Source organism: Hypanus sabinus, unplaced genomic scaffold (assembly GCF_030144855.1).
Source record: "Hypanus sabinus isolate sHypSab1 unplaced genomic scaffold, sHypSab1.hap1 scaffold_2088, whole genome shotgun sequence".
Taxonomy (NCBI): Eukaryota; Metazoa; Chordata; class Chondrichthyes; order Myliobatiformes; family Dasyatidae; genus Hypanus; species Hypanus sabinus.
The window spans coordinates 24,890-50,016 of NW_026780192.1; the positions used below are offsets into that span (position 1 = coordinate 24,890).

General features: G+C 56.1%; 1 protein-coding gene across 1 annotated transcript in view; it reads left to right on the plus strand.

The window, feature by feature from the left end:
• Positions 1 to 24,418, plus strand: part of LOC132387664 (plexin A3-like) — a gene marked incomplete at its 3' end in the record, with an annotated part of 43,081 nt that extends 18,663 nt beyond the window's left edge. The window contains exons 4-8 of the mRNA XM_059960038.1: positions 4,778 to 4,948; positions 5,119 to 5,212; positions 19,241 to 19,486; positions 21,258 to 21,401; positions 24,184 to 24,418. Coding sequence (XP_059816021.1) covers positions 4,778 to 4,948; positions 5,119 to 5,212; positions 19,241 to 19,486; positions 21,258 to 21,401; positions 24,184 to 24,418 — 890 coding nt within the window. The remainder of the gene's footprint in view (positions 1 to 4,777; positions 4,949 to 5,118; positions 5,213 to 19,240; positions 19,487 to 21,257; positions 21,402 to 24,183) is intronic.
• Between the last annotated feature and the right edge of the window lie 709 nt (positions 24,419 to 25,127).

A 25,127-nucleotide genomic window follows, 5' to 3' on the forward strand; every position in this document is an offset into this window, starting at 1 on the left:
CCAATTCTCGCTGACTATTGGGTGGTCTATAATACAACCCCATTACTGTGGTCATACTTTTCTGTTTCTCAGCTCCACCCATATTGTCTCAGTAGACAAGCCCTCTAATCCTGCCTGAGCTGTAACATTATCCCTGACTAGCAATGCCACCCCCCACCCTTCATCCCTCTGCCTCTATCACATTTGAAACATCGGAACCCTGGAACATTAACCTGCCAGTCCTGCCCCTCCTGTAGCCAAGTTTCAGTAATGGCTACAATGTCATAATTCCACATGTCAATCCACACCCTCAGCTCGTCAGCCTTCCCCACAATACTCCTCACACTGAAATAGACAAACCTCAGAAGATTATTACCACCGCACACAACACTTCTATTTGTGACTTTGCATGAGCCTTTAACATCATTTATTTTCACCCCCGCTCTACTACCTACTCTGGCACTCTGGTTCCCACCCCCCCTGCAAATCTAGTTTAAACCACCCCCAAAAGCACTAACAAACCTCCCTGCAAGGATATTGGTCCCCCTGTAGTTGTTGAGGGGAATGGCCACAGGGGATCCCTGCCCTGCCTGCCCTTTCCCCTTCCCTCGCCTGACGGTAACCCAATTACCTGTGTGCTGCTCCTTTGGCGTAACTACCTCCCTGAAACTACCATCTATAAACTCCTCATTCTCCCGAATGATCCGGAGGTCATCCAGCTCCTGCTCCAGTTCCCTAATGCGGTTTGTTAGGAGCTGCAGCTGGATGCAGGTGTCGTTGTCGGATACCGGAGGACTCCCTGACTTCTCACATCCTGCAAGAGGAGCATTCCAACATCCTGCCTGGCATTCTCTCTACTCTAAACAAACAAAACTTACCGGAACCTACTCTACCCTCGCCTCTGCCTGTTGAGCCAAAGCCGTCCCACTCTGACTCAGCCCACTCCGTTGATGGCCGCTGTACGTGGCGGTCTTTTTTTTAAACCTTTGGCGTGCTACGTCACGCGCCTGCGCAGTCTCGCCTCTTTTCCCCGATCAGTTAAAAAACATGGCTTCTCTCCCAGATGTCTTTAGTCCTCACTCTCAGCCGCTTGATTCTTTCCCTTTCCTTGCTATCCTCCTTCCCTTCCACCAACCTCATGGAGGGTCTCAGCCCGAAACGTCAGCTGGTCATTTATTTGCATGGATGCTGCCCGACCTGCTGAGTTCCTTCTGCACTCCCCACGGGTTTAAGCTGAACTTTATTGTCATCTGACTGTGCATTCCTCTGGAGCACGGTACATATCTCACACACACAACGTGAAACAAAATATTGCCACAAATCAGATAATAAAGTATAATTTGAAATGCATGTGAGGAGTGCAGGGCAGGTAAACGGTGAACAGCGACCAGACCTCGGTGGTGGCCGGGTATCCATTAGTGACCCAGCCCGAGGGGAGAAGTGTGGCAGTCCCAGTCCTTCCTGAGGAGTGGGTCAAAGAGATGGTGGTCGGGCTCCTTGGAGTGCAACGGCCCCGGGTGGTGGGGAGGGAGACCCCGGTGGCGTTTACTGTCCAGTCTGGTGGTCAGATGTCTTGCAGCTTCCGGGATGATGCAGCTGGACAGGGCACTCTCGCTGGTGCCAGGGAGCCCGACAGGCCTCGGGGAGAGTAGACGCTGCCGTGGCCAGTGAGGAGGCGTTGTGGGTCCAGGCGAGATGGTCCGTTCATCCAGGAGCCTCGTGCTCTTCACTCTCTCCACGGCAGAGCCATGGGTGGCCGGTGGAGAGCGGACAACCTGTGCCTTCCCGAAGTCCACAGTCATCTCCTCTGTCTTGTCCATGTTGATCTCGCACCGTCTGACGAGCCTCTCCCCTGTCCGCGGACCGATGAGGCCGGTCATCAGCGAACGACGCTGCGGTTTGAGCTGGACGTGGCAGCGCGGTCGTGAGTCAGCAGCGGGACGAGCTCCGGGGGTCACCGGTGTGCAGGTGTTGCTGCCGACTGGGGTCTTTCCGTCGAGAAGGCCAGGACCCAGTGACAGAGCCGGGCGTGGAGTCCCAACGAGGACAACTCACCACCAGCCCTGGCAGTGTGAGCCCTCGACTCGATCTCCCTCGCCCTCGTCGCTGGCTCATTGCGAGGTGGGAAACCATAGACCATAGCACTGAGACGGTCCCTCATCGCTCGGTCAGGGGTCTTTCTCCCCTGGGTAACCCAGCTCCCTCGAACTGGGAACCTGTGCTCTGGAACAGCTCTTTGTTCACCGGGGTGCCCCTCATTGACAGAAGACCTCTGTCCTGCCTGGGGAACTGTGAGTCACTGGGAGGTGCCTCTGATCCCTTCTCCCCGGGGAGCCGTCCTGATGCAAGCCCTCGGCTCTGAGAGAGGGGAAGGGGGTGGGGTAGGGGAAAATACGGGAATATTTGGGCTGTTGGTTCCCAAGAGACACAGATCTGGATCACACAAACCCCTGCTCAATGTCCACAGGGTCACGGACAGGACGGGTTCAGAGGGTATGGGGCAGGTGGGACTCGCTGGTTGCATGGAGAGTTTGGGCCGAATGGTCTGTCTCCCTGTGGTCTGACTCTCAGTAACCCAGTAACTCAGTGGGTCAGGCGGGGTGAGGACAACTGATACCTCTCTCTGTAGGGTAGATACTCGGTGAGATGTGTTTACCCATCCCTCCCTCTCTTCTCTCCCCATAATCTCCCTCCCTCCTTCCCTCTCCCCCTCCCTCCTGTAGAGTGTGTACGCAGTGAGATGTGCTTGCCATGTGCCTGTGAATGTCTTTCTCCCCCTCCCTCTCTCTCTCTCTCTCTCCAACCTCCCCCTCCCCCTCTCCCCCTCTCCCTCTCCCTCTCCCCCTGCCTCCTGTGGAGTGTGTCCTCAGTGAGGTGGGTTTGCCACGTGCCTGTGAATGTCTTTCTCCCCCTCCCTCTCTCTCTCTCTCCAACCTCTCCCTCCCCCTCTCCCCCTCCAACCTCCCCCTCCCCCTCTCCCCCTCCAACCTCCCCCTCTCCTTCTCCCCTTCCCTCCTGTGGAGTGTGTCCTCGGTGAGGTGCGTTTGCCACGTGCCTGTGAATGTCTTCCTCCCCCTCCCTCTCCCTCTCTCCCCCTCCCTCTCTCCTTCTCCCCCTACCTCTCCCCCTCCCTCTCTCCCTCTCTCCCTCCCTCCTGTGGAGTGTGTCCTCGGTGAGGTGCGTTTGCCACGTGCCTGTGAATGTCTTCCTCCCCCTCCTTCTCCCTCTCTCCCCCTCCCTCTCTCCTTCTCCCCCTACCTCTCCCCCTCCCTCTCTCCCTCTCCCCCTGCCTCCTGTGGAGTGTGTCCTCGGTGAGGTGCGTTTGCCACGTGCCTGTGAATGTCTTCCTCCCCCTCCCTCTCTCCTTCTCCCCCTCCCTCTCTCATTCTCTCCCTCTCCCCCTCCCTCTCTCCTTCTCCCCCTGCCTCCTGTGGAGTGTGTCCTCGGTGAGGTGCGTTTGCCACGTGCCTGTGAATGTCTTCCTCCCCCTCCCTCTCTCCCTCCCTCCTGTGGAGTGTGTCCTCGGTGAGGTGCGTTTGCCACGTGCCTGTGAATGTCTTCCTCCCCCTCCCTCTCTCCTTCTCCCCCTCCCTCTCTCCCTCCCTCCTGTGGAGTGTGTCCTCGGTGAGGTGCGTTTGCCACGTGCCTGTGAATGTCTTCCTCCCCCTCCCTCTCTCCTTCTCCCCCTCCCTCTCTCCCTCCCTCCCCCTCCCTCTCTCCTTCTCCCCCTCCCTCTCTCCCTCTCTCCCTCCCTCCTGTGGAGTGTGTCCTCGGTGAGGTGCGTTTGCCACGTGCCTGTGAATGTCTTCCTCCCCCTCCCTCTCTCCTTCTCCCCCTCCCTCTCTCCCTCCCTCCCCCTCCCTCTCTCCTTCTCCCCCTCTCTCCCTCCCTCCTGTGGAGTGTGTCCTCGGTGAGGTGCGTTTGCCACGTGCCTGTGAATGTCTTCCTCCCCCTCCCTCTCTCCTTCTCCCCCTCCCTCTCTCCCTCCCTCCCCCTCCCCCTCTCCTTCTCCCCCTCCCTCTCTCCCTCCCTCCTGTGGAGTGTGTCCTCGGTGAGGTGCGTTTGCCACGTGCCTGTGAATGTCTTCCTCCCCCTCCCTCTCTCCTTCTCCCCCTCCCTCTCTCCCTCCCTCCCCCTCCCTCTCTCCTTCTCCCCCTCCCTCTCTCCCTCCCTCCTGTGGAGTGTGTCCTCGGTGAGGTGCGTTTGCCACGTGCCTGTGAATGTCTTCCTCCCCCTCCCTCTCTCCTTCTCCCCCTCCCTCTCTCCCTCCCTCCCCCTCCCTCTCTCCTTCTCCCCCTCCCTCTCTCCCTCCCTCCTGTGGAGTGTGTCCTCGGTGAGGTGCGTTTGCCACGTGCCTGTGAACCTGCTGCCAGACACTCACTTTCTCACTGTCCCGGAACCTGTGCCCCTGCTGTTAGCCTCAGCCCCTGGTGCTCCGGGATCTGATACAAGATCAAGATTATAAAGTTGAGAAAATCTGTGTGTTTTAAAGATGACAAAAACCGCCTAAGATTGTAAAGATGACATTTGTCGTATGTACATCGAAACAGACAGGGACATACGTGTCAACGGCCGACACGGTCCGAGGATCTGTTGCCCGTCCCAGAATGCCCACAACTCACTCCCCCGGACCCGGACGTCTCTGGACTGTGGGAGGAGACCACGCACCCGGGGAAACCCATTCTGTCACGGGGAGAACTAACAAATTCCTTCGGGATAACGGTGGGAATCGAACTGTCTGCCTCTCCACGAGGGAGGGCTGACCTGGTGATCTGATCTGTGTCTCCCACCCTGGCAGGAGGACCGCGGGCCAGATCACCTGCCTGACGTCCACCTCGCCCACGGGTCCCGGGTCGGCCGTCATCACCGTCGCCATCGACCGCGCAGAGGTCTCCAACGTGGCCCAGACCTTTGCCTACGTCGAGGACCCCACCGTGTCCGCCGTCCAGCCCGAGTGGACCATTGCCGAGTGAGTGGAGCAGAGAGGGTCGGGGCGGTGAGGAGGGAGCGCTAACTGAGGGGGAGAGAGTGACGCGGTGAGGGGCGTTGAGGGTGCGGGAGCTCGATAGTGGTGGGTTGGAGCGGCCGACCCAGGGAGGGTCCTGCTCTCGGACTGACTGTCTCCCCGTTCCCCGACAGCGGCAACACCACACTGACCGTCAGCGGCACCGGATTCCTCAGCGTCCAGCAGCCCCGCGTCCGTGCCCGGTTCCAGGGAGCCGAGACCAGTAACGTGAGTGACCCACGGAATCCACGTTCTCCCCACCCACACCCTCCCCACCCATCACCAACACCCTCCCCACCCATCACCAACACCCTCCCCACCCATCATCCACACCCTCCCCACCCATCATCCACACCCTCCCCACCCATCATCCACGTTCTCCCCACCCATCACCCACACCCTCCCCACCCATCATCCACGTTCTCCCCACCCAACACCCACACCCTCCCCACCCATCATCCACGTTCTCCCCAACCACACCCTCCCCACCCATCATCCACGTTCTCCCCACCCATCATCCACACCCTCCCCACCCATCACCAACACCCTCCCCACCCATCACCCACACCCTCCCCACCCATCACCAACACCCTCCCCACCCATCACCCACACCCTCCCCACCCATCATCCACGTTCTCCCCACCCAACACCCACACCCTCCCCACCCATCATCCACACCCTCCCCACCCATCATCCACGTTCTCCCCACCCAACACCCACACCCTCCCCACCCATCATCCACACCCTCCCCACCCATCATCCACGTTCTCCCCACCCAACACCCAAACCCTCCCCACCCATCATCCACACCCTCCCCACCCAACACCCACACCCTCCCCACCCATCCACACCCTCCCCACCCATCATCCACGTTCTCCCCACCCAACACCCACACCCTCCCCACCCATCATCCACACCCTCCCCACCCATCATCCACGTTCTCCCCACCCAACACCCACACCCTCCCCACCCATCATCCACGTTCTCCCCACCCAACACCCACACCCTCCCCACCCATCATCCACGTTCTCCCCACCCACCACCCACACCCTCCCCACCCATCATCCACGTTCTCACCACCCATCACCCACACCCTCCCCACCCATCATCCACACCCTCCCCGCCCATCACCCACACCCTCCACACCCATCATCCACGTTCTCACCACCCACCACCCACACCCTCCCCACCCATCATCCACGTTCTCCCCACCCAACACCCACACCCTCCCCACCCATCATCCACGTTCTCCCCACCCACCACCCACACCCTCCCCACCCATCATCCACGTTCTCCCCACCCACACCCTCCCCACCCATCATCCACGTTCTCCCCACCCATCATCCACACCCTCCCCACCCATCATCCACACCCTCCCCACCCATCATCCACGTTCTCCCCACCCAACACCCACACCCTCCCCACCCATCATCCACACCCTCCCCACCCATCATCCACGTTCTCCCCACCCAACACCCACACCCTCCCCACCCATCATCCACGTTCTCCCCACCCAACACCCACACCCTCCCCACCCATCATCCACGTTCTCCCCACCCACCACCCACACCCTCCCCACCCATCATCCACGTTCTCACCACCCATCACCCACACCCTCCCCACCCATCATCCACACCCTCCCCGCCCATCACCCACACCCTCCACACCCATCATCCACGTTCTCACCACCCACCACCCACACCCTCCCCACCCATCATCCACGTTCTCCCCCACCCAACACCCACACCCTCCCCACCCATCATCCACGTTCTCCCCACCCACCACCCACACCCTCCCCACCCATCATCCACGTTCTCACCACCCATCACCCACACCCTCCCCACCCATCATCCACACCCTCCCCGCCCATCACCCACACCCTCCCCGCCCATCATCCACGTTCTCCCCACCCACCACCCACACCCTCCCCACCCATCACCCACGTTCTCCCCACCCAACACCCACACCCTCCCCACCCATCACCCACGTTCTCCCCACCCATCACCCACACCCTCCCCACCCACACCCTCCCCACCCATCATGCACGTTCTCACCACCCACCACCCACACCCTCCCCACCCATCATCCACGTTCTCCCCACCCAACACCCACACCCTCCCCACCCATCATGCACGTTCTCCCCACCCACCACCCACACCCTCCCCACCCATCATCCACGTTCTCCCCACCCACCACCCACACCCTCCCCATCCATTACCCACACCCTCCCCACCCATCACCCACACCCTCCCCACGCATCACCCACACATTCCCCACCCACCACCCACACCCCACCAACCACCCACATTCTCCCCACCCACCACCCACACCCTTCCCACCCACCACCCACAGCCTCCCCACCCATCACCCACACCCTCCCCACCCATCACCCACACCCTCCCCACCCATCACCCACACCTTCCCCAACCACCATCCACACCCCACCCATCACCCACACCCTTCCCACCCATCACCCACGTTCTCACCACCCATCATCCACACCTTCCCCACCCATCACCCACACCTTCCCTCCCACCACCCACACCCTCCCCACCCATCACCCACACCCCACCCACACCCTTCCCACCCATCACCCTCCCCACCCATCATCCAAGTTCTCCTCACCCACACCCTCCCCACCCATCACCCACACCCTCCCCACCCACCATCCACACCCTCCCCACCCATCATCCACGTTCTCCCCACCCACCACCCACACCCTCCCCACCCATCATCCACGTTCTCCCCACCCACCACCCACACCCTCCCCACCCATTATTCACGTTCTCCCCACCCACCACCCACACCCTCCCTACCCATTATCCACGCTCTACCCACCCACCACCCACACCCTCCCCACCCATTATCCATGTTCTCCCCACCCATCATCCACGTTCTCTCCACCCATCACCCACACCCTCCCCACACACCACCCACATTCTCCCACCCATCACCCACACCCTGCCCACCCATCAACCACGTTCTCCCCACCCATCATCCACGTTCTCTCCACCCATCACCCACATCCTCCCCACCCACCACCCACATTCTCCCACCCATCACCCGTGCTGATATCAGCCACACTCTTCCCATCCTATTCACAAGAAAATCTTCAGCTGCTGGAAATCCAGAGTAACGCACACAAAATGCTGGAGAAACTCAGCAGGTCAGACAGTGTCCATGGACAGAGTAACACACACAGAATGCTGGAGGAACTGTCTGACCTGCTAAGTTCCTCCAGCATTTTGCGTGTGTTACTCTGACCATAGACACCGTCTGACCTGTTGAGTTCCTCCAGCATTTTGTGTGCGTGTTACTCTGTCCGTAGACACTGTCTGACCTGCTGAGTTCCTCCAGCATTTTGTGTGTGTTACTCTGTCCATAGACACAGTCTGACCTGCTGAGTTCCTCCAGCATTTTGTGTGTGTTACTCTGTCCATAGACATTGTCTGACCTGCTGAGTTCCTCCAGCATTTTGTGTGTGTTACTCTGTCCATAAACACTGACTGACCTGCTGAGTTCCTCCAGCATTTTGTGTGTGTTACTCTGTCAATAGACACTGTCTGACTTGCTGAGATCCTCCAGCATTTTCTGTGTGTTACTCTGCCCGTAGCCACTGTATGACCTGCTGAGTTCCTCCAGCAGTTTCTGTGTGTTACTCTGACCATAGACACTGTCTGACATGCTGAGTTCCTCCAGAATTTTATGTGTGTTACTCTGTCAACAGACACTGTCTGACCTGCTGAGTTCCTCCAGCATTTTGTGTGTGTTACTCTGAGCATAGACACTGTCTGACCTGCTGAGTTCCTCCAGCATTTTGTGTGTGTTACTCTAACCATAGACACTGTCTGACCTGCTGAGTTCCTCCAGCATTTTGTGCGTGTTACTCTGAGCATAGACACTGTCTGACCTGCTGAGTTCCTCCAGCATTTTGTGTGTGTTACTCTGTCCATAAACACTGACTGACCTGCTGAGTTCCTCCAGCATTTTCTGTGTGTTACTCTGTCAATAGACACTGTCTGACTTGCTGAGATCCTCCAGCATTTTCTGTGTGTTACTCTGCCCGTAGCCACTGTATGACCTGCTGAGTTACTCCAGCAGTTTCTGTGTGTTACTCTGACCATAGACACTGTCTGACATGCTGAGCTCCTCCAGAATTTTGTGTGTGTTACTCTGTCAACAGACACTGTCTGACCTGCTGAGTTCCTCCAGCATTTTGTGTGTGTTACTCTGAGCATAGACACTGTCTGACCTGCTGATTTCCTCCAGCATTTTGTGTGTGTTACTCTAACCATAGACACTGTCTGACCTGCTGAGTTCCTCCAGCATTTTGTCTGTGTTACTCTGAGCATAGACACTGTCTGACCTGCTGAGTTCCTCCAGCATTTTGTGTGTGTTACTCTAACCATAGACACTGTCTGACCTGCTGAGTTCCTCCAGCATTTTGTGCGTGTTACTCTGAGCATAGACACTGTCTGACCTGCTGAGTTCCTCCAGCATTTTGTGTGTGTTACTCTGAGCATAGACACTGTCTGACCTGCTGATTTCCTCCAGCATTTTGTGTGTGTTACTCTGTCAATAGACACTGTCTGACCTGCTGAGTTCCTCCAGCATTTTGTGTGTGTTACTCTGAGCATAGACACTGTCTGACCTGCTGAGTTCCTCCAGCATTTTGTGTGTGTTACTCTGTCCATAGACACTGTCTGACCTGCTGAGTTCCTCCAGCATTTTGCGTGTGTTACTCTGACCATAGACACCGTCTGACCTGTTGAGTTCCTCCAGCATTTTGTGTGCGTGTTACTCTGTCCGTAGACACTGTCTGACCTGCTGAGTTCCTCCAGCATTTTGTGTGTGTGACTCTGTCCATAGTCACTGTCTGACCTGCTGAGTTCATCCAGCATTTTGTGTGTGTGTTACTCTGTCCGTAGACACTGTCTGACCTGCTGAGTTCCTCCAGCATTTTGTGTGTGTTACTCTGTCCATAGACACAGTCTGACCTGCTGAGTTCCTCCAGCATTTTGTGTGTGTTACTCTGTCCATAGACATTGTCTGACCTGCTGAGTTCCTCCAGCATTTTGTGTGTGTTACTCTGTCCAGAAACACTGACTGACCTGCTGAGTTCCTCCAGCATTTTGTGTGTGTTACTCTGTCAATAGACACTGTCTGACTTGCTGAGATCCTCCAGCATTTTCTGTGTGTTACTCTGCCCGTAGCCACTGTATGACCTGCTGAGTTCCTCCAGCAGTTTCTGTGTGTTACTCTGACCATAGACACTGTCTGACATGCTGAGTTCCTCCAGAATTTTGTGTGTGTTACTCTGTCAACAGACACTGTCTGACCTGCTGAGTTCCTCCAGCATTTTGTGTGTGTTACTCTGAGCATAGACACTGTCTGACCTGCTGAGTTCCTCCAGCATTTTGTGTGTGTTACTCTGAGCATAGACACTGTCTGACCTGCTGAGTTCCTCCAGCATTTTGTGTGTGTTACTCTGTCCATAAACACTGACTGACCTGCTGAGTTCCTCCAGCATTTTGTGTGTGTTACTCTGTCAATAGACACTGTCTGACTTGCTGAGATCCTCCAGCATTTTCTGTGTGTTACTCTGCCCGTAGCCACTGTATGACCTGCTGAGTTCCTCCAGCAGTTTCTGTGTGTTACTCTGACCATAGACACTGTCTGACATGCTGAGTTCCTCCAGAATTTTGTGTGTGTTACTCTGTCAACAGACACTCTGACCTGCTGAGTTCCTCCAGCATTTTGTGTGTGTTACTCTGAGCATAGACACTGTCTGACCTGCTGAGTTCCTCCAGCATTTTGTGTGTGTTACTGTAACCATAGACACTGTCTGACCTGCTGAGTTCCTCCAGCATTTTGTGCGTGTTACTCTGAGCATAGACACTGTCTGACCTGCTGAGTTCCTCCAGCATTTTGTGTGTGTTACTCTGTCAATAGACACTGTCTGACTTGCTGAGATCCTCCAGCATTTTCTGTGTGTTACTCTGCCCGTAGCCACTGTATGACCTGCTGAGTTCCTCCAGCAGTTTCTGTGTGTTACTCTGACCATAGACACTGTCTGACATGCTGAGTTCCTCCAGAATTTTGTGTGTGTTACTCTGTCAACAGACACTGTCTGACCTGCTGAGTTCCTCCAGCATTTTGTGTGTGTTACTCTGAGCATAGACACTGTCTGACCTGCTGATTTCCTCCAGCATTTTGTGTGTGTTACTCTAACCATAGACACTGTCTGACCTGCTGAGTTCCTCCAGCATTTTGTGTGTGTTACTCTGAGCATAGACACTGTCTGACCTGCTGAGTTCCTCCAGCATTTTGTGTGTGTTACTCTGTCCATAGACACTGTCTGACCTGCTGAGGTCCTCCAGCATTTTGCGTGTGTTACTCTGACCATAGACACCGTCTGACCTGTTGAGTTCCTCCAGCATTTTGTGTGTGTTACTCTGTCCATAGACACTGTCTGACCTGCTGAGTTCCTCCAGCATTTTGTGTGTGTTACTCTGTCCATAGCACTGTCTGACCTGCTGAGTTCCTCCAGCATTTTGTGTGTGTTACTCTGTCCATAGACACTGTCTGACCTGCTGAGTTCCACCAGGATTTTGTGTGTGTTACTCTGTCCATAGACACTGTCTGACCTGCTGAGTTCCTCCAGGATTTTGTGTGTGTTACTCTGTCCATAGACACTGTCTGACCTGCTGAGTTCCTCCAGCATTTTGTGTGTGTTACTCTGTCCATATACACAGTCTGATCTGCTGAGTTCCTCCAGCATTTTCTGTGTGTTACTCTGACCATTTATATTGGATGACCTGCTGAGTTCCTCCAGCATTTTGTATGTGTTACTCTGACCATATACACTGTCTGACCTGCTGAGTTCCTCCAGCATTTTGTGTGTGTTACTCTGTCCATAGACACTGTCTGACCTGCTGAGTTCCTCCAGCATTTTGTGTGTGTTACTCTGTCCATAGACACTGTCTGACCTGCTGAGTTCCTCCAGCATTTTGTGTGTGTTACTCTGTCCATAGACACTGTCTGACCTGCTGAGTTCCACCAGGATTTTGTGTGTGTTACTCTGTCCATAGACACTGTCTGACCTGCTGAGTTCCTCCAGGATTTTGTGTGTGTTACTCTGTCCATAGACACTGTCTGACCTGCTGAGTTCCTCCAGCATTTTGTGTGTGTTACTCTGTCCATATACACAGTCTGATCTGCTGAGTTCCTCCAGCATTTTCTGTGTGTTACTCTGACCATTTATATTGGATGACCTGCTGAGTTCCTCCAGCATTTTGTATGTGTTACTCTGACCATATACACTGTCTGACCTGCTGAGTTCCTCCAGCATTTTGTGTGTGTTACTCTGTCCATAGACACTGTCTGACCTGCTGAGTTCCTCCAGCATTTTGTGTGTGTTACTCTGTCCATAGACACTGTCTGACCTGCTGAGTTCCTCCAGCATTTTGTGTGTGTTACTCTGTCCATAGACACTGTCTGACCTGCTGAGTTCCTCCAGCATTTTCTGTGTGTTTCTCTGTACATAGACACTGTCTGACCTGCTGAGTTCCTCCAGCATTTTGTGTGTGTTACTCTGTCCATAGACACTGTCTGACCTGCTGAGTTCCTCCAGCATTTTGTGTGTGTTACTCTGTCCATAGCACTGTCTGACCTGCTGAGTTCCTCCAGCATTTTGTGTGTGTTACTCTGTCCATAGACACTGTCTGACCTGCTGAGTTCCACCAGGATTTTGTGTGTGTTACTCTGTCCATAGACACTGTCTGACCTGCTGAGTTCCTCCAGGATTTTGTGTGTGTTACTCTGTCCATAGACACTGTCTGACCTGCTGAGTTCCTCCAGCATTTTGTGTGTGTTACTCTGTCCATATACACAGTCTGATCTGCTGAGTTCCTCCAGCATTTTCTGTGTGTTACTCTGACCATTTATATTGGATGACCTGCTGAGTTCCTCCAGCATTTTGTATGTGTTACTCTGACCATATACACTGTCTGACCTGCTGAGTTCCTCCAGCATTTTGTGTGTGTTACTCTGTCCATAGACACTGTCTGACCTGCTGAGTTCCTCCAGCATTTTGTGTGTGTTACTCTGTCCATAGACACTGTCTGACCTGCTGAGTTCCTCCAGCATTTTGTGTGTGTTACTCTGTCCATAGACACTGTCTGACCTGCTGAGTTCCACCAGGATTTTGTGTGTGTTACTCTGTCCATAGACACTGTCTGACCTGCTGAGTTCCTCCAGGATTTTGTGTGTGTTACTCTGTCCATAGACACTGTCTGACCTGCTGAGTTCCTCCAGCATTTTGTGTGTGTTACTCTGTCCATATACACAGTCTGATCTGCTGAGTTCCTCCAGCATTTTCTGTGTGTTACTCTGACCATTTATATTGGATGACCTGCTGAGTTCCTCCAGCATTTTGTATGTGTTACTCTGACCATATACACTGTCTGACCTGCTGAGTTCCTCCAGCATTTTGTGTGTGTTACTCTGTCCATAGACACTGTCTGACCTGCTGAGTTCCTCCAGCATTTTGTGTGTGTTACTCTGTCCATAGACACTGTCTGACCTGCTGAGTTCCACCAGGATTTTGTGTGTGTTACTCTGTCCATAGACACTGTCTGACCTGCTGAGTTCCTCCAGGATTTTGTGTGTGTTACTCTGTCCATAGACACTGTCTGACCTGCTGAGTTCCTCCAGCATTTTGTGTGTGTTACTCTGTCCATATACACAGTCTGATCTGCTGAGTTCCTCCAGCATTTTCTGTGTGTTACTCTGACCATTTATATTGGATGACCTGCTGAGTTCCTCCAGCATTTTGTATGTGTTACTCTGACCATATACACTGTCTGACCTGCTGAGTTCCTCCAGCATTTTGTGTGTGTTACTCTGTCCATAGACACTGTCTGACCTGCTGAGTTCCTCCAGCATTTTGTGGTGTTACTCTGTCACATAGACACTGTCTGACCTGCTGAGTTCCTCCAGCATTTTGTGTGTGTTACTCTGTCCATAGACACTGTCTGACCTGCTGAGTTCCACCAGGATTTTGTGTGTGTTACTCTGTCCATAGACACTGTCTGACCTGCTGAGTTCCTCCAGGATTTTGTGTGTGTTACTCTGTCCATAGACACTGTCTGACCTGCTGAGTTCCTCCAGCATTTTGTGTGTGTTACTCTGTCCATATACACAGTCTGATCTGCTGAGTTCCTCCAGCATTTTCTGTGTGTTACTCTGACCATTTATATTGGATGACCTGCTGAGTTCCTCCAGCATTTTGTATGTGTTACTCTGACCATATACACTGTCTGACCTGCTGAGTTCCTCCAGCATTTTGTGTGTGTTACTCTGTCCATAGACACTGTCTGACCTGCTGAGTTCCTCCAGCATTTTGTGTGTGTTACTCTGTCCATAGACACTGTCTGACCTGCTGAGTTCCACCAGGATTTTGTGTGTGTTACTCTGTCCATAGACACTGTCTGACCTGCTGAGTTCCTCCAGGATTTTGTGTGTGTTACTCTGTCCATAGACACTGTCTGACCTGCTGAGTTCCTCCAGCATTTTGTGTGTGTTACTCTGTCCATAGACACTGTCTGACCTGCTGAGTTCCTCCAGCATTTTGTGTGTGTTACTCTGTCCATAGACACTGTCTGACCTGCTGAGTTCCTCCAGCATTTTGTGTGTGTTACTCTGTCCATAGACACTGTCTGACCTGCTGAGTTCCACCAGGATTTTGTGTGTGTTACTCTGTCCATAGACACTGTCTGACCTGCTGAGTTCCTCCAGGATTTTGTGTGTGTTACTCTGTCCATAGACACTGTCTGACCTGCTGAGTTCCTCCAGCATTTTGTGTGTGTTACTCTGTCCATATACACAGTCTGATCTGCTGAGTTCCTCCAGCATTTTCTGTGTGTTACTCTGACCATTTATATTGGATGACCTGCTGAGTTCCTCCAGCATTTTGTATGTGTTACTCTGACCATATACACTGTCTGACCTGCTGAGTTCCTCCAGCATTTTGTGTGTGTTACTCTGTCCATAGACACTGTCTGACCTGCTGAGTTCCTCCAGCATTTTGTGTGTGTTACTCTGTCCATAGACACTGTCTGACCTGCTGAGTTCCACCAGGATTTTGTGTGTGTTACTCTGTCCATAGACACTGTCTGACCTGCTGAGTTCCTCCAGGATTTTGTGTGTGTTACTCTGTCCATAGACACTGTCTGACCTGCTGAGTTCCTCCAGGATTTTGTGTGTGTTACTCTGTCCATAGACACTGTCTGACCTGCTGAGTTCCTCCAGCATTTTGTGTGTGTTACTCTGTCCATATACACAGTCTGATCTGCTGAGTTCCTCCAGCATTTTGTATGTGTTACTCTGACCATATACACTGTCTGACCTGCTGAGTTCCTCCAGCATTTTGTGTGTGTTACTCTGTCCATAGACACTGTCTGACCTGCTGAGTTCCTCCAGCATTTTGTGTGTGTTACTCTGTCCATAGACACTGTCTGACCTGCTGAGTTCCACCAGGATTTTGTGTGTGTTACTCTGTCCATAGACACTGTCTGACCTGCTGAGTTCCTCCAGGATTTTGTGTGTGTTACTCTGTCCATAGACACTGTCTGACCTGCTGAGTTCCTCCAGCATTTTGTGTGTGTTACTCTGTCCATATACACAGTCTGATCTGCTGAGTTCCTCCAGCATTTTCTGTGTGTTACTCTGACCATTTATATTGGATGACCTGCTGAGTTCCTCCAGCATTTTGTATGTGTTACTCTGACCATATACACTGTCTGACCTGCTGAGTTCCTCCAGCATTTTGTGTGTGTTACTCTGTCCATAGACACTGTCTGACCTGCTGAGTTCCTCCAGCATTTTGTGTGTGTTACTCTGTCCATAGACACTGTCTGACCTGCTGAGTTCCTCCAGCATTTTGTGTGTGTTACTCTGTCCATAGACACTGTCTGACCTGCTGAGTTCCACCAGGATTTTGTGTGTGTTACTCTGTCCATAGACACTGTCTGACCTGCTGAGTTCCTCCAGGATTTTGTGTGTGTTACTCTGTCCATAGACACTGTCTGACCTGCTGAGTTCCTCCAGCATTTTGTGTGTGTTACTCTGTCCATATACACAGTCTGATCTGCTGAGTTCCTCCAGCATTTTCTGTGTGTTACTCTGACCATTTATATTGGATGACCTGCTGAGTTCCTCCAGCATTTTGTATGTGTTACTCTGACCATATACACTGTCTGACCTGCTGAGTTCCTCCAGCATTTTGTGTGTGTTACTCTGTCCATAGACACTGTCTGACCTGCTGAGTTCCTCCAGGATTTTGTGTGTGTTACTCTGTCCATAGACACTGTCTGACCTGCTGAGTTCCACCAGGATTTTGTGTGTGTTACTCTGTCCATAGACACTGTCTGACCTGCTGAGTTCCTCCAGGATTTTGTGTGTGTTACTCTGTCCATAGACACTGTCTGACCTGCTGAGTTCCTCCAGCATTTTGTGTGTGTTACTCTGTCCATAGACACTGTCTGACCTGCTGAGTTCCTCCAGCATTTTGTGTGTGTTACTCTGTCCATAGACACTGTCTGACCTGCTGAGTTCCTCCAGCATTTTGTGTGTGTTACTCTGTCCATAGACACTGTCTGACCTGCTGAGTTCCACCAGGATTTTGTGTGTGTTACTCTGTCCATAGACACTGTCTGACCTGCTGAGTTCCTCCAGGATTTTGTGTGTGTTACTCTGTCCATAGACACTGTCTGACCTGCTGAGTTCCTCCAGCATTTTGTGTGTGTTACTCTGTCCATATACACAGTCTGATCTGCTGAGTTCCTCCAGCATTTTCTGTGTGTTACTCTGACCATTTATATTGGATGACCTGCTGAGTTCCTCCAGCATTTTGTATGTGTTACTCTGACCATATACACTGTCTGACCTGCTGAGTTCCTCCAGCATTTTGTGTGTGTTACTCTGTCCATAGACACTGTCTGACCTGCTGAGTTCCTCCAGCATTTTGTGTGTGTTACTCTGTCCATAGACACTGTCTGACCTGCTGAGTTCCACCAGGATTTTGTGTGTGTTACTCTGTCCATAGACACTGTCTGACCTGCTGAGTTCCTCCAGGATTTTGTGTGTGTTACTCTGTCCATAGACACTGTCTGACCTGCTGAGTTCCTCCAGGATTTTGTGTGTGTTACTCTGTCCATAGACACTGTCTGACCTGCTGAGTTCCTCCAGCATTTTGTGTGAGTTTCCCACCCCAATGTCACCCCCACACACTCCCAATCATCACGTCTCCATATCACCTTCCCTAACCCTTTACCCTCACTCACCTCCACCCTATGCATCACTGACACTCCCCACACCTACTCCCGATCCCTCACCGACACTCCCCACACCTACTCCCGATCTCTCACCGACACTCCCCACACCTACTCCCGATCTCTCACCGACACTCCCCACACCTACTCCCGATCCCTCACCGACACTCCCCACACCTACTCCCGATCTCTCACCGACACTCCCCACACCTACTCCCGATCTCTCACCGACACTCCCCACACCTACTCCCGATCTCTCACCGACACTCCCCACACCTACTCCCGATCCCTCACCGACACTCCCCACGCCTACTCCCGATCCCTCACCGACACTCCCCACGCCTACTCCCGATCCCTCACCGACACTCCCCACGCCTACTCCCGATCCCTCACCGACACTCCCCACGCCTACTCCCGATCCCTCACCGACACTCCCCACGCCTACTCCCGATCCCTCACCGACACTCCCCACGCCTACTCCCGATCCCTCACCGACACTCCCCACACCTACTCCCGATCCCTCAACGACACTCCCCACGCCCACTCCCGATCCCTCACCGACTCTCCCCACACCTACTCCCGATCCCTCACCGACACACCCCACACCTACTCCCGATCCCTCACCGACACTCCCCACGCCTACTCCCGATCCCTCACCGACACTCCCCACACCTACTCCCGATCTCTCACCGACACTCCCCACACCTACTCCCGATCTCTCACCGACACTCCCCACACCTACTCCCGATCCCTCACCGACACTCCCCACGCCTACTCCCGATCCCTCAACGACACTCCCCACACCTACTCCCGATCCCTCAACGACACTCCCCACACCTACTCCCGATCCCTCAACGACACTCCCCACACCTACTCCCGATCCCTCACCGACACTCCCCACACCTACTCCCGATCAGTCACCGACACTCCCCACACCTACTCCCAATCAGTCACCGACACTCCCCACATCTACTCCCGATCCCTCACCGACACTCCCCACGCCTACTCCCGATCAGTCACCGACACTCCCCACACCTACTCCTGATCAGTCACCGACACTCCCCACATCTACTCCCGATCCCTCACCGACACTCCCGACACCTACTCCCGATCAGTCACCGACACTCCCCACACCTACTCCCGATCCCTCACCGACACTCCCCACACCTACTCCCGATCCCTCACCGACACTCCCCACATCTACTCCCGATCCCTCACCGTCACTCCCACACCTACTCCCGATCCCTCACCGACACTCCCCACACCTACTCCCGATCCCTCAACGACAGTCCCCACACCTACTCCCGATCCCTCACCGTCACTCCCACACCTACTCCCGATCCCTCACCGACACTCCCCACACCTACTCCCGATCCCTCACCGACACTCCCCACACCTACTCCCGATCCCTCACCGACACTCCCCACACCTACTCCCGATCCCTCACCGACACTCCCCACACCTACTCCCGATCCCTCACCGACACTCCCCACACCTACTCCCGATCCCTCACCGACACTCCCCACACCTACTCCCGATCCCTCACCGACACTCCCCACACCTACTCCCGATCCCTCACCGACACTCCCCACATCTACTCCCGATCCCTCACCGACATTCCCCACACCTACTCCCGATCCCTCACCGACATTCCCCACACCTACTCCCGATCCCTCACCGACACTCCCCACACCTACTCCCGATCCCTCACCGACACTCCCCACATCTACTCCCGATCCCTCACCGTCACTCCCACACCTACTCCCGATCCCTCACCGACACTCCCCACACCTACTCCCGATCAGTCACCGACACTCCCCACACCTACTCCCGATCCCTCACCGACACTCCCCACACCTACTCCCGATCCCACACCGACACTTTCCCCTCTCGGGTGGTGATGGCTGCCATCTTATACCCTCAGTATTGCCAGGCCCACAACGACACGGTGATGGTGTGCCAGGCCCCGGGGTTGGGGCTGGGGACGGGTCGCAGGCGCCTGCCTGAGAGTGGAGCTAGGCCTGAGGAGTTCGGCTTTATCCTAGACAACGTGAGCTCCCTCCTCATCCTCAACGGATCGGCCTTCACCTACTTTCCCGACCCCTCCTTTGAGAGCTTCGCCCCTGCAGGCACCCTGGACGTCAAGCCTGGTACTCCCGTTATCCTCAAGGTAATGCCAGGGTCGGGGGCAGCTGGGTGTTGGGAAGGGACTGTGTGGAGGGAGCTTCACTCTGTGTCTGACCCCGGGAGTGTGTGATGGGACAGTGTGGAGGGAGCTTCACTCTGTGTCTGACCCGGGAGTGTGTGATGGGACGGTGTGGAGGGAGTTTCACTCTGTGTCTGACCCCCGGGAGTGTGTGATGGGACGGTGTGGAGGGAGTTTCACTCTGTGTCTGACCCCCGGAGTGTGTGATGGGACGGTGTGGAGGGAGTTTCACTCTGTGTTTGACCCCGGGAGTGTGTGATGGGACGGTGTGGAGGGAGTTTCACTCTGTGTCTGACCCCGGGAGTGTGTGATGGGACGGTGTGGAGGGAGATTCACTCTGTGTCTGACCCCGGGAGTGTGTGATGGGACGGTGTGGAGGGAGTTTCACTCTGTGTTTGACCCCGGGAGTGTGTGATGGGACGGTGTGAAGGGAGTTTCACTCTGTGTCTGACCCCGGGAGTGTGTGATGGGACGGTGTGTGAGGGAGATTCACTCTGTATCTGACCCCGGGAGTGTGTGATGGGACGGTGTGGAGGGAGATTCACTCTGTGTCTGACCACGGGAGTGTGTGATGGGACTGTGTGGAGGGAGATCCACGCTGTGTCTGACCCCGGGACTGTGTGATGGGACGGTGTGGAGGGAGATTCACTCTGTGTCTGACCCCGGGAGTGTGTGATGGGACGGTGTGGAGGGAGCTTCACTCTGTGTCTGACCCCGGGAGTGTGTGATGGGACGGTGTGGAGGGAGATTCACTCTGTGTCTGACCACGGGAGTGTGTGATGGGACTGTGTGGAGGGAGATCCACGCTGTGTCTGACCCCGGGACTGTGTGATGGGACGGTGTGGAAGGAGATTCACTCTGTGTCTGACCCCGGGAGTGTGTGATGGGACGGTGTGGAGGGAGCTTCACTCTGTGTCTGACCCCGGGAGTGTGTGATGGGACGGTGTGGAGGGAGATTCACTCTGTGTCTGACCACGGGAGTGTGTGATGGGACTGTGTGGAGGGAGATCCACGCTGTGTCTGACCCCGGGACTGTGTGATGGGACGGTGTGGAGGGAGATTCACTCTGTGTCTGACCCCGGGAGTGTGTGATGGGACGGTGTGGAGGGAGCTTCACTCTGTGTCTGACCCCGGACTGTGTGATGGGACGGTGTGGAGGGAGATTCACTCAATGTCTGACTCCGGGAGTGTGTGATGGGACTGTGTGGAGGGAGATCCACGCTGTGTCTGACCCCGGGACTGTGTGATGGGACGGTGTGGAGGGAGATTCACTCTGTGTCTGACCCCGGGAGTGTGTGATGGGACGGTGTGGAGGGAGCTTCACTCTGTGTCTGACCCCGGGAGTGTGTGATGGGACTGTGTGGAGGGAGATCCACGCTGTGTCTGACCCCGGGACTGTGTGATGGGACGGTGTGGAGGGAGATTCACTCTGTGTCTGACCCCGGGAGTGTGTGATGGGACGGTGTGGAGGGAGCTTCACTCTGTGTCTGACCCCGGGACTGTGTGATGGGACGGTGTGGAGGGAGATTCACTCAATGTCTGACTCCGGGAGTGTGTGATGGGACGGTGGGGAGGGAGTGTGGAGTCTGTCCCTGTGTCTCTCTCCCCTGTCTCTATACACTGTGGGTTATCAGACTGATCACCCGCCCCCAGTGGCTCAGCTCGCTGTGACTGTGTTTCTCCTTTGCTCTGGGCATGTCTCCGTTTCTGTACGAACCGTGTGTTTACCCCTCAGGGCCGGAACCTGGTGCCGGACGTGTCTGCTGGTGATCGTCTGAACTACACTGTGCTGATCGGAGAGTCTCTGTGCGAGCCCACCGTCTCCCCGTTCCAGCTCGTGTGTAATGCGCCTGAACTCACCGGGCAGCACCGGGTGACGGTGAGTGACCGACAGGGTGCAATCCCTGACTGGGCCGGTCAGCGGACGGACGGGGGTGGGAGCCTGGCCAAGAGAAAAGCCCGCGTTCAGTTCCTGTCGCTGTCTGTTGATTCGACCCGTGACCGCGTGGGTTTCCGCCCACAGTCCGAAGACCCATGGCTTCATAGGTCAGTCGGTCACACGGGTGACCGGGTCACACGGGTCAGGCCAGAGACATGAGCAGTGTGAGGTGAGGTGATTCGAGAGGAGAACAAGGGGCAGAAGTAACCTTGACTAGTGGAGGATGTTGTAGGACAGAGACCCCTCGGTGTACGAGGGTAGGACGCGCCCCGTGAACGGTGGGGAGTGTCGAGGGACCGAGGGACCTCGGTGTACGAGGGTAGGACACACCCCGTGAACGGTGGGGAGTGTCGAGGGACTGAAGGACTTCGGTGTACGAGGGTAGGACGCGCCCCGTGAACGGTGGGGAGTGTCGAGGGACCGAGGGACCTCGGTGTACGAGGGTAGGACGCGCCCCGTGAACGGTGGGGAGTGTCGAGGGACCGAGGGACCTCGGTGTACGAGGGTAGGACGCGCCCCGTGAACGGTGGGGAGTGTCGAGGGACCGAGGGAGCTCGGTGTACGAGGGTAGGACGCGCCCCGTGAGCGGTGGGGGAGTGTCGAGGGACCGAGGGAACTCGGTGTACGAGGGTAGGACGCGCCCCGTGAACAGTGGGGAGTGTCGAGGGTCCGAGGTACCTTGGTGTACGAGGGTAGGACGCGCCCCGTGAACGGTGGGGAGTGTCGAGGGACCGAGGGACCTCGTTGTACGAGGGTAGGACGCGCCCCGTGAACGGTGGGGAGTGTCGAGGGACCGAGGGAGCTCGGTGTACGAGGGTAGGACGCGCCCCGTGAACGGTGGGGAGTGTCGAGGGACTGAGGGACCTCGTTGTACGAGGGTAGGACACACCCCGTGAATGGTGGGGAGTGTTGAGGGACTGAGGGACCTCGTTGTACGAGGGTAGGACGCACCCCGTGAACGGTGGGGAGTGTCGAGGGACCTCGGTGTACGAGGGTAGGACGCGCCCCGTGAACGGTGGGCAGTGTTGAGGGACCGAGGGAGCTCGGTGTACGAGGGTAGGACGCGCCCCGTGAACAGTGGGGAGTGTTGAGGGACCGAGGGAGCTCGGTGTACGAGGGTAGGACTCGCCCCGTGAACGGTGGGGAGTGTCGAGGGAGCTCGGTGTACGAGGGTAGGACGCGCCCCGTGAACGGTGGGGAGTATCGAGGGACCGAGGGACCTCGGTGTACGAGGGTAGGACGCGCCCCGTGAACGGTGGGGAGTGTCGAGGGACCGAGGGACCTCGGTGTACGAGGGTAGGACGCGCCCCGTGAACGGTGGGGGGAGTGTCGAGGGACCTCGGTGTACGAGGGGTAGGACACACCCCGTGAACGGTGGGGAGTGTCGAGGGGACCGAGGGACCTCGGTGTACGAGGGTAGGACACGCCCCGTGAACGGTGGGGAGTGTCGAGGGACCGAGGGACCTCGGTGTACGAGGGTAGGACGCGCCCCGTGAACGGTGGGGAGTGTCGAGGGACCGAGGGACCTCGGTGTACGAGGGTAGGACGCGCCCCGTGAACGGTGGGGAGTGTCGAGGGACCGAGGGACCTCGGTGTACGAGGGTAGGACGCGCCCCGTGAACGGTGGGGAGTGTCGAGGGACCGAGGGACCTCGGTGTACGAGGGTAGGACGCGCCCCGTGAACGGTGGGGAGTGTCGAGGGACCTCGGTGTACAAGGGTAGGGCACACCCCGTGAACGGTGGGGAGTGTCGAGGGACCGAGGGACCTCGGTGTACGAGGGTAGGACGAGCCCCGTGAACGGTGGGGAGTGTCGAGGGACCTCGGTGTACGAGGGTAGGACGCGCCCCGTGAACGGTGGGGAGTGTCGAGGGACCGAGGGAGCTCGGTGTACGAGGGTAGGACGCGCCCCGTGAACGGTGGGGAGTGTCGAGGGACCGAGGGGACCTCGGTGTACGAGGGTAGGACGCGCCCCGTGAACGGTGGGGAGTGTCGAGGGACCGAGGGACCTCGGTGTACGAGGGTAGGACGCGCCCCGTGAACGGTGGGGAGTGTCGAGGGACCGAGGGACCTCGGTGTACGAGGGTAGGACGCGCCCCGTGAATGGTGGGGAGTGTCGAGGGACCGAGGGACCTCGGTGTACGAGGGGTAGGACACGCCCCGTGAACGGTGGGGAGTGTCGAGGGATCGAGGGACCTCGGTGTACGAGGGTAGGACGCGCCCCGTGAACGGTGGGGAGTGTCGAGGGACCGAGGGACCTCGGTGTACGAGGGTAGGATGCGCCCCGTGAATGGTGGGGAGTGTCGAGGGACCGAGGGACCTCGGTGTACGAGGGTAGGACACGCCCCGTGAACGGTGGGGAGTGTCGAGGGACTAGTCCTGGGCTTTCTGAAGCGGTGGGCAGACTTGATGCCCTGTTTCCTCAGAAGGAGCCCATCGGCAAGAGCAGGAGTTCACGGTATGGTTTCACCGAGGAGGTGAATCCACAGGCCAGGGGCGGAGGGGGCGCTCTGGACGGGGAGAGGCCGGCCGTTTCCCCTGGGGTTGGGGCGGCTGGTTGCTGGTTGCGGGGTGGTGGAGAGGGCCGGGAGAGGGACAGTCGGTGTCTCTGGGGAGGGTGAGAGTCCTCACTCAGTGAGAGCCCCAAAGACATTGCCTCAGGAGTTGGAGGGAGGGGAGGGGAGGGTTGTGTCTCTCACTGACCCCTCCCGCGTCTCTCGGCAGGTGAGGGTGGGTGCGCTGGAGTTCTCGCCGGGCACCCTGCACATCTCCTCTGAGCGAGGGCTGAGTCCGGGGGCGACGGTGGGGATGGCGGTGGGGGGAGGGCTCCTCCTCACCGCCATCGTCTCCGTGCTGGTGGCGTACAAACGCAAGAGCCGCGACGCGGACCGCACCCTGCGGCGCCTCCAGCTCCAGATGGACAACCTGGAGAGCCGCGTGGCCCTCGAGTGCAAGGAAGGTGAGGGTCGAGGGAGGAAGGTGAGGGTCGAGGGAAGGTGAGGGTCGAGGGAGGAAGGTGAGGGTCGAGGGAAGGTGAGGGTCGAGGGAGGAAGGTGAGGGTCGAGGGAGGAAGGTGAGGGTCGAGGGAGGAAGGTGAGGGTTTAGGGTTAAGGCGGGAGGAAGTGGATGAGGGTTAGGGAAGGGTAGGTGAGGGGCTAAAGGAAAGGGAGGGAGATAAGGGAGGGAGGTAAGGGAGGAGGAAGAGGAAGGTGAGGGTCGAGGGAGGAAGGTGAGGGTCGAGGGAGGAAGGTGAGGGTTTAGGGTTAATGCGGGAGGAAGTGAATGAGGGTTAGGGAAGGGTAGGTGAGGGCTAAAGGAAAGGGAGGGAGGTAAGGGAGGAGGAAGAGGAAGGTGAGGGCTGAGGCAGGTAGAAGTGGAGGGGAGGATGGTGAGATCGAGGGAGGAAGCTGAGGGAGATGGAGGGGAAGAAGGTGAGGGTCGAGGGAAGGTAGGTGAGGATCGAGGGAGAGGGACCAATAGCAGTAACAGCTCATTTTACACTCTCCTACCCTCTGAGTGAAGAAGTTTCCCCTCATATTCCCCTTAAACTTTTCACCTTTCACCCTTAACCCATGACCTCTGGTTGTAGTCGCAACAAACCTCAGTGGAAGAACCTTGCCAGCAGTTGCCCTGTCTATACCCCTCATAATTTTCTATGCCTCTGTCAT